Source organism: Scyliorhinus torazame, chromosome 17 (genome assembly GCF_047496885.1).
Source record: "Scyliorhinus torazame isolate Kashiwa2021f chromosome 17, sScyTor2.1, whole genome shotgun sequence".
NCBI lineage: Eukaryota > Metazoa > Chordata > Chondrichthyes > Carcharhiniformes > Scyliorhinidae > Scyliorhinus > Scyliorhinus torazame.
The window spans coordinates 155,870,907-155,885,318 of NC_092723.1; the positions used below are offsets into that span (position 1 = coordinate 155,870,907).

The following is a 14,412-nucleotide window of genomic DNA, read 5'->3' on the forward strand; positions in this document are numbered from 1 at the left end:
TAATATTGCCCATGAGTGGTAGCTTTAGCTCATTTAGAGATCAGGACACCCTTTCAAAATGGTGTCCTACTCTCAGAGTTCAGCTCCCCAGTGATGGAAAAAAAAATTCAAAGTGTGGACTAAATTGGTTATAAACTTCATAGGGCCCAGAAAAATGACTAAGTGTCGTTAGATAGTGGTGGGGAACTTGCCGGCAGAAACCCTCCAGCAAACCCCACCACAAATGACACTCAAAAACCTTTCCATTAAATCGCGCCCATAATATTCAGGAACAGAACTTTTTAATTAGAATGAAACTGACCTGATAGAACAGGATATACCCCATCAAAACCACCTTTGTAGGTTAATGAACTATTCATGAAATTGTTACAATATGCAAGACAACAGTTTACAGTGAGGTTGTGAAATTTTAGTCATGGGTGATTTTTAAAAAAAAAGAAACATTTGCTTTGTTAGTGAGACAGGTTTCCACGAAACTGGAGGAGTATAAGAGTGGAGGTGTGGGTTCACCTAACCTACACTACAGAACTTAGATCTGATCTGTTGGTTGTGGGATAGCTTAACTCTGTCCATCATGTGCTGCTTCTGCTGTTTGGCATGCAAGTAATTTGGTGCTGGAGCTGCTGGTTTGACACACACCTTCATTTTAGAAATGCCTGGTGCCAGTCCTGGCACGCTCTCCTGCACTCTTCACTGAACCAGGGTTGATTCCCCAGTTTGATGGTAATGGTGGAGTGGGGAAAATGTCGACCATGAAATTACAGATTGCCATTGTATACAATTCTGCTTCTGCTGATGGCTCGCGTCTTATGAATACCCAGTTTTCAATTGCTGTTCAAAGTCCATCCCATTTAGCAGTAGTGTCACATACAATGGGAGGTATCCTCAATGTGGAGGCAGAACTCCACAAGGACTGTGTGGTGGTCGTTCCCATCAACAGTTGCATCTGCAACAGGTAGACAGGGGAGGACAAGGTCAAGTAGGTTTCTCCCCCTCACCACCTGCCACAGACCTAGTCTAGCAACGATGTCCCTTCGAATTTGGCCCATAGGTCAGTATTGGTGCTACTAGGCCACCCATGGTGATGGACATTGAAGTCCCCCATGACATGATACCATGAGATTTCATGGGTCTAGAGTGATTGTTGGGGACTCCCAGGACAATACCCGCCTCATCATATGCCACTATGCCAGCACCTTTGGTAGGTCTGCCCTGCTGGTGGAACAAGACATATCTACATATGGCGAGTGTCATGAGCATTGGCTGAGCGCAAAATAGGATTCCGTGAGTAATGCTACTTTGGGACAGCTCTCCCAATTTTGGCACAAGCTCCTGGATGTTAATAAGGAGGACTTTGCAGGATTGACAAAGACTCTGACCGTCTGGTTTCATTCCTTCTCGACTTTGTGCTGGTTTAATACAACGGAGTTGCTTGCTAGGCCACTGCGGAGGGGGTTAACCATATTGCCATGGGTCTGGAATAATGTGTGGTCAAGGCCAGATTTCCTTTCCTAAAGGACATTAGTGAATCAGGTGGCTTTAAAAAATTTTTTTTTAAATGACAATCAACAATGGTTTCATGGACTTCCGGTGACGGCGGGCGGGAGGTGGCCACACAATGGAGGGCTCCCGTTCGGGAACGGCATTTTCGGGGCTTTAAGCCCGGTCCCAGGGTCCACGGAGGCAGCAGAAGCAGGGAGAAGGCACGGAGGAGGCACAGTGAAGACACAGGAGGGAAAAAAAACCAAAGAAAAATGTCGAGGGTGAGCAAAAAAAACGGCCGGAAAAAAAAACAGCTGAAGGTCCGTCGGGGAGTGGAAAGGTCACCGCGGGGTCACCAAGGAAAATGGAGGCTGGAGCACCAGGGAAGGCCGCACTGCTTACGGCTGAAGAAATAACTACGGTGATGGCTGCGGAATTTGAAAAGCAGTTGGCGCAGATTGCGAAATGCATGGAGACGGTGAGGAAGGAGATGGAGGTTTTGAGTGTGCTGGTGGAGGAGGTGGTTTCCCCGGTGAGGACGGAGGTGGCGAGCGCAGTGGCGGAGGTGCAAGAGGAGGCGCTGAAGGAAGTGGAGGAGACGTTATTGCAGCACGGTGATCAACATGCCTCGATGGGGCAAGAGATGCGGAAGGCGATGTACACTAACAAGGATCTGCGAGGAAAAATTGAAAACCTGGAAAACAGATCCAGGCGACAGAATTTGAGGATTGTGGGGCTGCCCGAAGGAGTTGAAGGACCGAAGCCGACTGAGTATTTTGCCGCGATGCTGGCAAAATTATTGGGGGAGGGGGAAGGATCCCTCCCGATATGAACTGGATCGGGCTCATCGGTCATGGAGGCCTGTACCAAAGGCGAGTGAGCCGCCAAGGGCAGTGACTCTGTGCTTCCGTAGGTACAGTGTGAAGGAGAAGGTCCTGAGCTGGGCCAAGCAGAAGCGGGTGGTGCAGTGGGCTGGAGCTGGTATACGTGTATACCAGGACTTTACGGTGGAGCTGGCAAGGAGGCGGGCTGCCTTCAACCGGGTGAAGAGGGCACTGTACATTGGTAAGGTGCAGTGCGGCATTGTATATCCAGCGAAGCCGAGGGTGACTTACAAGCTCAGGGACTTTTATTTTGGAACGGCGGAAGCAGCGGAGGAGTTTGCGAAAGCAGAAGGACTGTGGCAGAACTGACAAATTGAGGAATGGCCATGTGCCGATGTAACCTCATGACTGTATTTTTTCTTTTTTGTATCACTGCGTGCGGGTGTAGAGACTAAAGGAGCCAATGTGGTATATATTTGGACAAGGGAAGGGACGGGACTTTCACTCGAAAGGAGGGTTCTTTGGGGTGTAGGTGGATATGCGGGGTTTGTGCGCTAAAAGGGGATCTTTGGGCTTTCCTAGGGCCGGGCAAGTGGGAAAGGGACCTGGGCGGGGGCCTCCACGCTGGCCGGTTTAAGCCGGCCAGTAAACGGGAGTGAGGGGGGGGGTGGGAGGGGCTGCGGCTATCGGAGCCTGGCAGAACAGGGTCCGGGTGGTCTAGCCGGGGTGGAAAGTTGGGGGGAAGGAACCGAGGTTGGGAGGAGGAGTTTTACAAGAGGCAGTGGACGGGAGGAGCTGGAGACCTGGGGTGGGTGGGTTTTGGGGGGGGGGGGGGGGAGCTGTGTAAGATTAAAGGTGACTATGGGTAATCCCCGATTCCTTTTTGTCATTTGTTTATGTAAACATGCGGGTTAAGGTTTGGGGGTTGGTGGGTAGATGGGATCGTTGTTATTATGGGGACTGACATATCTTGCTGATTATAGTTTATTGTTGATGGATGTAAATGTGGGAGAAAATGTGAAAAAGGAGAATTAAAAAAAAAAAAAACAATGGTTCCATGGTCACCATTACGGAAACCAGCTTTCAATTCCACATTTATAATTTGAATTCAAATTCCGCCAGCTGCCGTGGTGGGATTTGAACTCCTTGTTCCCAGAACATTAGGTTGAACTTCTAGTCCAGTGGCATTACCACTATGCCATCACCTCCCCTCAAATGTAGTATTACTTGCAGGTCCCCTGTCCTGATTGAAAGTCCAATATTGGCTAGTCTGACATCCAGAAGGACAACGACTGGGGGTGCATGGGAAGACCATCCCCCTCAATGTCAATACACCAACCTGACTTGGACATACGATCAATATTGCTAGGTCAAACTCCTGGAACTCGCCATTTAACACAATCGGAGCACCTTTATGGGCTACAGCAGTTCAAGAAAAAGGCTCACTACCACCTTAATAAGCAAGTCAGAATGGATGGGAAATAAATGCCAGCCTTCCCAGCACCCCAGCTCACCAGAGCGAACACCAATTGCATATTTATGTCCACATTTTCTGGCCTACATGCCGTATTTCAAAATTTCACAGCCCATTTACTGATTTAACTCATCAAAACTTAAAATCCTATGTTGGGTTTGTTTTTTTACATTTCTTGCAAATTTGACAAGCTTTCAGCGGATTTCAGTAGCCAGGCTATTTCGGTAGACCAGAAAGTTTGAGCGCACTGTGGACACTGCAACTTTTGCATCACCAGTATGACTGGATGTCCTTGGAATCATGTAAATTCAATCCTGTTGACACAAGGTGCAGTGACTAGCACTGGGACTGGGTTTCACCCCCACAACCCAAAGATGTGGTTAGGTGAATTGACCACGCTAAATTGCCCCTTAATTGGAAAAAGGTAATTGGGTACTCTAAATTTTTTTAATTTTTTTTTTTAATAAAAGGGGGGGGGGGGGGGGGGGTGAAGAAAATCCTGTTGACACATATGCACTCACTAAGAGGGTGGCAGTGGTTAGCACTGCTGCCTACGGTGCGGAGGACCCAGGTCTCTATCCGTGTGGAGTTTGCACATTCTCCCAGTGTCTGTTTGGGTCTCACCCCCACAACCTAAAGATGTGCAGGGCAGGTGGATTGGCCATGCTAAATACTCTTTAAAACGGAAAAAAAATAATTGGGTATAACAAATTTATTTTTTTAAATGCACATTACTAGTATGTGCTCTTGAATATGCTGGAAAAGGTTTTCTTTACCTCTCCAGTGAATTTGAATCTCTCCTGTACATATAGTCCAAAAGTGTTGAGCTGTATATGGGAGTATACAAAGTGGCACTGACACCAGCCAACATCACATTCCCCTTACAAAATGCAAACAAGTTTCTTGGAAATGTCAAAGCTCAAAACGAATAACGCCCAATTATTATTATTTTTCCCAAATTAAGGGCAATTTAGTGTTCCACCTAACCTGCACATCTTTGGGTTGTGGGGGTGAGACCCTCACAGACACGTGGAGAATGTGCTAACTCCAGACGGATAGTGACCTGGGATGGGATTGAACCCAGGTACTCGGCGGTGTGAGGCAGCAGTGCTAACCATTGCACCACTATGTCACCCCGAACAACCCTTTCAGCAACGGAGTACAAATGGAATGCTGGTTATTGCAGGGGCTGGTTTAGCACAGTGGGCTAAACTGCTGGCTTGTAATGCAGAACAAGGCAGCAGCACGGGGGGCCACCCCGAACAGGTGCTGGAATGTAGCAACTAGGGGCTTTTCACAGTAATTTGATGGAAGCCTACTTGTGACAATAAGCGATTATTATTACTACTACTGCTACTACAAGTTAGAAACTGAATTTAGGCAACTTCGGTCAATGTGATCACTGCAACATGGATTAACAAAAGGTCAAAAAACACCTACATAAAGACCACGCTGGAGTTTGCAAAGTCGAGCTTCAGGTCAATGCAATGTTCTCATTACTGTATTGAAGCACCTCAAAAAGTGCATTTTGACCTTTGTAGAAAATGGGAATCTCATTGCACTTTCTGGTTCTAACTATTTGAAATGCTTTGTAAAGTCATCTTTCAGACATTTTATTCATAAAGTATATTTTTGCAACAACAAAAATAAAATTGGTCGATGCAATTGTGGATTTGGACAAAGGCACCCGTTCCTTCCTCCAGCTCAAGGGGGAAAATATGCATCCTTTGTGACAAATATTCTCTGCTCTGACAAAGAATTTACACTAATTTCATGGACCCACTTTTCATCTCCAACTTTTTTGGATCTGCAATTCTTTCCAGCCATTAATCACATTTCCACATAATTGTAGATGAACAGATGATTTATTTAAAGAACTGCATCAAGAAACTCCATGGTACTGCTATGATTCAAATATCAACATAACATAGGTGATCTGGGGATTATACCTCGTTGAATTTAAAAAAAAAACAATTTTTCACCCACCTATTTCCAGTCAGCACTACATTTTGCTAGAGATAAATAATGCCACAGCAGAGTTGGAAATATACAATATAGATAGGTCAACAGCCCCCCCCCCCCCCAATCTCAAAGCCTGAAATAACCAGTCCAAGTGTTTTAAATTTGATCACTCCCAAAATGAATAGAAATTGTTATATCACATGCCAGTCACAAGATAAATTTGAGTCAAGGAAGGTAATTTGCCTATCTTTATTCAACCATCACAGTGATGCAACAGCTCCCTCAATAGAGCATCCAGTTGCTGTTCAAATTATTCTAAGGATTCAGCCCTCATTAGTGTATTGGAGAGTCAACTCCATATATTTGTGTGTGTCAAGAAAAGCTACTCAATATTAACCCCAAATTTGCCTTTTGTGGGCTTGAAGTTGTGACCTCTTGTACAAATACTGAAATTTAATTTCGATTACTAAATCCATTGTTTCCTCGCCATTTAAGTTTTACTATCTTACGTACACAAAGCCATCACCCAAATGGACCTTTGTATGATTGAAATGCTCAATTGTCTGCAGTATCTATTCTGACCAGATTGATTGCCCCAATCACCAACTTCAATGTCAACACAGCAGCTTTGTCTTGCCAACCAAACCACAGCTATGCCCATCCTTCTCACATCCCTTGTACAATGCCCAGGGTAAACAGTGTTTCATGGAAATGATAAAATGTTTTGGCGGTGTATCCACGTTACTAGTAAATAATCCAGAGAACAAGTTCAAATCCCAATATTTCAGGTCAAGACTGAATTCAACTCGGAATTAAGAAGTTGGCCTCGGTAACAGCGATCGTAACACGGTCATTACAATTATTGTCATTAAAACCCAATTGGTTCACTAATGCCTTTTACAGGAGGGAACCTGCTGTTTTTACCTGGTCTGATTTACAAGACTTTGTCCCATAATAACGTGGTTGAATTTCAACTGCCCCCCAAACTAATCCAGCCAGTTCCGCTATATCAAACAAACAGCCATCAGGGAAACTAGAAATCAATAATAAATACCAGTCTTGCCCGCGACGCCCATATATTGAAAATTTACATAAATAGAGCAAAGGCACCAGTGTAACAAACCGTTCACGTCATTCGAGAATGTCATATTATCCACAAGCTCAACACCAAGTCCCCGTGGGAGTTGATTAAGCATTGTTGCCCAGTTAAACACAAATTCCCTACCTGTTTTCAGGCTCTTGGTATTGAAGCCAGATTGCCTGCCGACTTGCAAATGTTAAGCTACAGAAAGCTCTTCACTTTCAGTTAATTATTTAAATAGCAAGATAACACCAAGATACAAACGGAGAGAAATATTTCCATATCTCCAACTTTTCGGCTGCAAGGTAGATTAGCTGCACTTCTAGCAACAACAGGCTTGTTGTGGGAGGCAACAGGAAACTGTACAGCTTAAAGAAATAAAATACTTTGTGAAACAAGAGACGTAGCAACAAAAAGTGAAAGCTTTTTTTTTTGTAAGGAGGGGAGGGGAAACTATAGCTTGCACGACCTATTCTCACACAAGAGGAACTCCCTTCCAATATAATCATTTAAACTGGGGCCGATTCAAAGGCAGCTGGACTGAGGAATATAAACAGTCACCCTGCTGGTGTTTGGTTAATACAGTTTTTAAAAAGCACAGCAGCATTCAAAGGATATTTTGTCCACAGAAACATCACTGTGTTTATTTCCCCCCACCACACTTCAACACCCCCAAATCACTCCAGCAACATCAAGCAGGTGATGGTGGTTGGTAGGGACTGAGCTGGGTATGGTTTAAGCCCCTAGTCGCCACATTCCAGCGCCTGTTCAGGGAGGCCAGTACGGGAATTGAACCCGCGCTGCTGGCATTGTTCTGCATTGCAAGCCAGCCATTTAGCCCACTGTGCTAAACCAGCCCCGGACTAAAAACAACCTGGCATTTTTAAACATGAGCAATACTGCACTGGGTCAAATAATTAATTGAATTGGATTAACCCAGTAAAAGTGAAGATGGTCTGAGAGTTACAATGAATTCATTAGTTTTAGCATTAAGAGTGTGGTGCAATTAAGACAATAATTAAATAAACAGTCAGATCCACAGAGCACAAGTGAACTGGACAGATCATACAAGTTAGACAAGTGCAAAATGATATATTTTGGTAGGAAGAATGGAGAGAGGATGTAAAATATGGAGATGCAGAAGCACAGGGACCTGGGGATATATTTGCACAAATCATTGAAGTTGACAGCAGATCGAGAAAGTGATCAATAAAGCACATGGGATCCCGGGCTTCATTAATAGGATCATAAAACAGTACAAAAACAAGAAAGTTATTACAAACCTCGATAAAACATTGGTTTGACCTTGCATTAAATTCTTGGCATCAGACTTTAGGAAGGATATTTGGTATAATGAAATGAAATTCGCTTATTGTCACAAATAGGCTTCAAATGAAGTTACTGTGAAAAGCCTCTAGTCGCCACATTCCAGCGCCTGTTCGGGAAGGCTGTTACGGGACAGAGGGTGCAGTAAAGATTCAGAAGAATCGTTCCAGGGATGGAGGGACTTTGAATAGATAGAGAAGCTGGGACTGTTCTCAGAGAAAAGATTAAGGGGGAGATTTGATAGAAGTGTTCAAAATCATGAGGTATCAGGACGAAGCAGGTATGAATAAAGAACCAAATAGCATTGGTTTAAAGGCGATTAGCAAAAGCAACATGAGGAAAAACATATTTATGCAGTGGGTGGTAGGATCTAGAATGTTCCAAGAATATGGAGGAAACCGATTCTAATCATGGCTTCCAAGAGCATGGGATGATTATCTGAAGAGGAAACTTGCAGAGTTAAGTGGAGAGGGATTAGGTGAATAGCTTGTGCAAAGGGTCGGCAGACCATGTACTGAATCACCTTCTGTGCTGTAACTATTCCATAATCCCAAGAGGTTAAAGAAATTCCAGCAATTTAGCCCGTAGGGAAGGCCACAAAAATGTGGAATTGGAAACTTCAACTATATAAAATACTAACACAAAAAGTAAAATACGGAGGACACTGGAAATCTGAAATGAAGATAGGAAATGATGAAAGCACAACAGGTCTGGGTGGCACGGTGGTTAGCACTGCCGCCTCACGGCAATGAGGACCCGGGTTTGATCCCGGTCCTGGGTCACTGTCTGTGTGCACATTCTCTGTGTCTGCATGGGTCTCACCCCCACAACCCAAAAAGATGTGCAGGGCAGGTGAATTGGCAACGCTAAATTGAAAAAAAAAGAATTGGAGACTATTTTTAAAAAAAAGAAAGCACAACAGGTCAGGCAGAAGCGGTGAGAGAGAGAAGGTTTCAGGCTGTGACCTTTCATCAGAAAGAAGAAAAATTAGAAATATGATAGGTTTAAATGGAAAGGAAGTGGAGAGTAGCAGAACAAAAGGGAACATTTGTGATAGGGTGGAGGGTCAGAGAGATTAAATGATGAAAGGTTTCATGGTACTAAAGGTAAATGGAGTGGTAATAGGACAAGAAAAAAAATGTGCCTACAGGAGTTAGGAAGGCAGGATAGCAGTTGGCTGAATACAAAGTAATTCAGAAATAAAACAAAATTAAGGACAAACAAAATAGACAGGGTTTTTAAAAAAAAAAATTGGAGTACCCAATTACTTTTTCTTTTCCAAATAAGGGGCAATTTAGCATGGCCAATCCACTTACCCTCCACATCTTTGGGTTGTGGAGGTGAAACCCACGCAGACACGGGGAGAATGTGCAAACTCCACACAGACAGTGACCCAGGGCCGGGATCGAACCCAGGTCCCCAGTGCCATGAGGCAGCAGTGGTATCCACTGCATCATCATGCCACCCTAATAGACAGGGGTTATGATGCAAAATTGTTGAACTCAATGTCAAGTCCAGAAGGCTGTAAAGGCACCCAGTGAAAAGAGGTGATCTGTTCCTGAAGCTCATTTTCAGCCTCTCTCTTTGACAGGAGATTTAAGGGTGTGTGTGTGTGTGTGCGTGGTGTGTGTGTGTGTGCGTGGTGTGTGTGCGTGCGTGGTGTGTGCGTGTGCGTGTGCGTGTGCGTGTGCGTGTGCGTGTGCGTGTGGTGTGCGTGTGGTGTGCGTGTGGTGTGTGTGTGGATTAGAGGAAAGAAATTTCACACAGGGTGGGAAGAATCTGGAACTCACTGCCTGAAAAGGTGATTGAGGTCTGAACCCTCAACATTTAAGCATTGAGATGGGCACTTGAAACACCATAGCATACAAGGCTATGGACCATGGACCAAGTGCTGGAAAATGAGATTAGAATAGATAGATGCTTGATAGCTCACGCAGACATGGGCCAAAGGGCCTTTTTCTGAGCTGTAGGACTCTGGACTTTAAAAAAAAAAAATTTAGAGTGCCCAATTATTTTTTCCCCCACAATTAAGGGTCAATTTAGAGTGGCCAATCCTCCTAACCTGCACATCTTTTGGGTAGTGGGGGCGAAATCCTCGCAGACATGGCGAGAATGTGCAAACTCCACAGTGACCATATGACTCAATAACTTGAGTTTGGAGATTCTCTCAGTTTCTTCCTTTAAAAGCTGATTAACTTGGCTTTGCAAGTTCCTAAATATCACTTGTTTTCTACAGTCTCCCTGGAATGGTTGTTTGTACGTCAGTGAATGCAGCTCAGAGGAGTAAAGTTAAACAAAACAAAGTGTATTGCTTAGCTCAGTGAATCAGAAAACTATGGCACAGAAGGAGGCCCTTAATTCATGGTGTGTTTGCTACCAAAACAACAAGCTTTCCAGCCTAATCCTACTTTCCAGCTCTTGATTCAGTGTCCTTTAGAATTCGCACTCCAAAGTGCCATACATACTTTTCATGAGGATTTTCACTCGCTATCCTCAGGGTGAAAAGAATCCCTTGGTGCCCCTCTAATCCTTCCACCAATTTAAATCTATGTCCCAGATTATTGAGCCCTCGGCTAAGGAAAATAATGTGGATAGGAAGGGCCTATCGGAGCCCTTCAATATTTTAAATTCATTCTTGGTTTGTGAACATCACTGGTAAGGCCAGAGTTTTTTGCTCCTCCCCTAACTTCCCTCAAGAAGGTGGTGGTGTGCTGCCCTCTTGAACTGTTTTAGTACAAGTGGTGTCATCCAATGCCTTGAGGGAGTTCCAAGATTTCAACCCAGTGACAGTGCTATAGTTCCAAGTCAGGAGGGTGTGTGGCTTAGGGGAAAATTTGCAGGGTTGATGTTCCTGTTGAATTATATCTTCCCTTGTTTTCTTTGCCAGGTTAAAGTCCAACAGGTTTGTTTCAAATCACTAGCTTTCGGAGCACTGCTCCTTCACCCGAGGAAGGAGCAGTGCTCTGAAAGCTAGTGATTTGAAGCACACCTGTTGGACTTTAACCTGGTGTTGTAAGACTTCTTACTGTGCTCACCCCAGTCCAATGCTGGCATCTCCACATCATTTTCTTTAGAAGAGGAAAGGCAGCCCCAGCCTATCCAATTTTTTTTCCTCGTGGCTAAATTTCTCCATTCCTGCCAACATACTCAGATCTCTTTACCCTCTCGATGTTTATTGTACCCATCCAGTAAACAGATCTGCCCGTGGTGGTCTTATGGCCTAACCAATGTTTCATACAGTTTTGGCATAACTTATCCAACATTCTGTGCCTCAGCTAAAGAAACATTTAGATGAGCACTTGAAATACCATTGCATACACGGCTGTGGACCAAGTGTTGAAAAATGAGATTAGAATAGGTGGGTGCTTGTTGGCCAGCATAGACACGATGGGCTGAAAGGCCTCTTGCTGTGCTGTAAAACTATGACTCTATGAAAGCATCACATATGCCTTTTTAACCATCTTATCTACCCTTCGTGCCATTTTCAGGGAACTGGTGGACATGGATTCCCTCTCTTCCTCCACACTTTTCAACAAATTAGTTGAGCCAACTCTGAAAACTCAACTGAATGATTCATAAGACTGCAGGTGAGAGCAACCACAGTCTGAATTGCTGTTTGTTTGCAAAACTAACAAGTCAGGCTTACTTTCATTGTAATGCAGGCACTCAACAGCAGCCACAATTCATACAATGTCATAGAAGGTCAACAAGATAACAGCTCCACCCCACACCAGAGTAGCAACAGCCCTGCATGAAAGGTTCCACTCTGCAACAGCAGAGCAGAGCAACGCATTGAGCTGCACTCCACACAATGACAGCACAGCAGCAGATCCCCACAACAATGCTGCCCAAACCACTGGCCTGTTACGATCAGCTAACTCTGTGGAAGGAAACATGGGACTTTCTAATCCGCAGAGTTAATTGTGACCAAAGCTTTCATCTTAATAAGACATATACCATAGATTCCAAGTGGCCATATACATTTAAATCTTCTCAGATTTTCAAATACCAACTTGCTATGAATAAATCTGCTGAGGATGTCACCCGAACCCTTTGGTGCACACAGCTTTGTAAATAGAGGAAACCAGCAAAACAAGAAACACTAGTACAATTTGAAAAATTGTTGACAATACTTCAAAATGACAGGGCCTAAGGGCAACATGTGGACCACAGGTTGCAGTTTGGATACCCTAGCGCCAAGTCCCAATAGGTACCCTACCCCAATCACTTCCAGCTCAATGGATGGTTAGAAACTCCAAAGCCAGTCACCAAAGTGCTGCTGCTAACTGGGTGAAAATGTGCTTCCATTATTACAGATTCCCTGATGCGCCAAATGGCCTCTCTCTGTGCTGCAATCATTCTATGATCAAGGGTTCAGAGTTACTGTACATACCATTTGTGCTGCATGGTCAATGCCAAATACATCATGCAAAAGAAAAGCTCAACATTGATGATGCAGTTGACAGTCTGAGAGACTATGTGCAGGGTCTCCTGTACTCCAGGTCACACTTAAACATGCATTACTAAAACAGCAAAGGATCAAACTGACCAGTTCTCTCAAGTCGACTGAGCAAGAGAGCGGTCTCTAAACCTCAGCTGTCCTTGGGAGAGCAGTGCAGTGGCTCCATGTTGGTCACCTACTCATACCAACATGACTGTACTTAAGATCTGTGGCCCACCAAAACCAGTCACAGGACATGCTTTGCCACCTATCCAAATGTGCTTTCAGGGCTCCTCACTGCCAACCATTAGCGCAACACACAAAGCAGAGTGCACGAGTGAGCCCAAGTCTACAGCAAGTCCTTGCCTTTTCTTGAAAACAATTCTTGAACAAGTCTGAAGAGAAAGACTTGCAACCATGGGTGGAAAGAGGGCAGAATGTCAACAGGTCTGACCGAAATGCTGAAGAAAATCTTAAACACTAGGAATGACAGTATCTGTTCACCTTGCTATACAGGAGGTTACTGTGGTGATATGCATCACTGTAAATACACAAGGGATTAATGTAAATACACTACAACTAAGTAACCACTTGAGGGAGCACCAGAGATGTCATGACATGCAGACATACAGCCAATGGGTCATTACAACAGGACACAACCAATGGGCAATGAGGACATCCAGAGGTGGCATTACCACAAGGGGGCATTTCACAACCATTATAAAAAGGACAGGGCACACATGCTCGGTCCCTTTCCACAGGTGACACTTCAGTAGGACAGGGGCAAATCAGAAGCATCACCCACCACGTGGCTTAGAGCAGACTGGTTAGTTAGACTGAGTTACTATAGCAAGATTAGCAGGAGAGTCGAACCCATAGAGAACTATGCTAATGGTTCAATAAATCACCATTGAACTTACTTCAACGTCTGGAGTATCTTTTGGTCAAAGCTGCATCAAGTTGCAGCCCGTGTTATCCCAGAGTACAAAACACAGCCGTTACAACCTACAGACAGTTTTAAAATGGGACACTCTTGATTCAATGTCATGTGACTGGAAGTGAATTTAAAAAGCATAGCAGCATAATGTCCCCAATCTACCTTAAGGGTGGTATTGCAGAGACAAGTTAAAAAATTTCATCAGCACAGAGCAACTGAGAACAAAAATCAATTACCATCTGGCTATCCTTACAAATATATGGAGGTGGTCATATTCAGAGTTGTGGAATTTAGAAATTTAAATTACAAAGTTTGGGTTGAAAAGGGATGGAACTAAACTGAATGAGCACAGCAAGAGCTGAGAGATGGCACCGTCAACATTCTGACCCAAGTGAGTGAATGCGCCAGAGATTGCTAACAGATCAAACAACAAAGTAGTAATCAACTGTGGAACTTTGTGGTCAGTCTGGAAACAGTGGAGTTACTAAATGAACGACCACATATTTAAAAAAAAAAAATACACGACTGAAGGTAAGATTTTTCTGCATCAATCATGTACTTGCCTCAAAACAGGTGAAGTCCTCAAACTCCTCTGTGCATGGCAACACGTCATCTTCATTCCCAAATCCAGCATCGTAGTTCTGGCTATCAGAATCTGCAGGAACACAAGCATAAACATTATTGGGGGAAAATTCCAAAGGATAATATAAATAATTTTAAAAGGTGGGGATTAATCAACGATTTTTTTTCCTAAAGTTACACCAGTCACTTGGCTTGATGCGGGTAAACTTTTAAATTAAAATTTTAAAATTTAAAAACATTTTTTTTTTTTTTTTTTAAAAAGAGTATCCAATTCATTTTTTTTTCCAATTAAGGGCCAATCCA

General features: G+C 43.9%; 1 protein-coding gene across 1 annotated transcript in view; it reads right to left on the bottom strand.

The window, feature by feature from the left end:
* rab11fip3 (RAB11 family interacting protein 3 (class II)) overlaps positions 1 to 14,412 on the bottom strand; it is a 158,553-nt gene that overhangs the window by 70,566 nt on the left and 73,575 nt on the right. Inside the window, exon 3 of the mRNA XM_072481357.1 lies at positions 14,091 to 14,182. Coding sequence (XP_072337458.1) covers positions 14,091 to 14,182 — 92 coding nt within the window. The remainder of the gene's footprint in view (positions 1 to 14,090; positions 14,183 to 14,412) is intronic.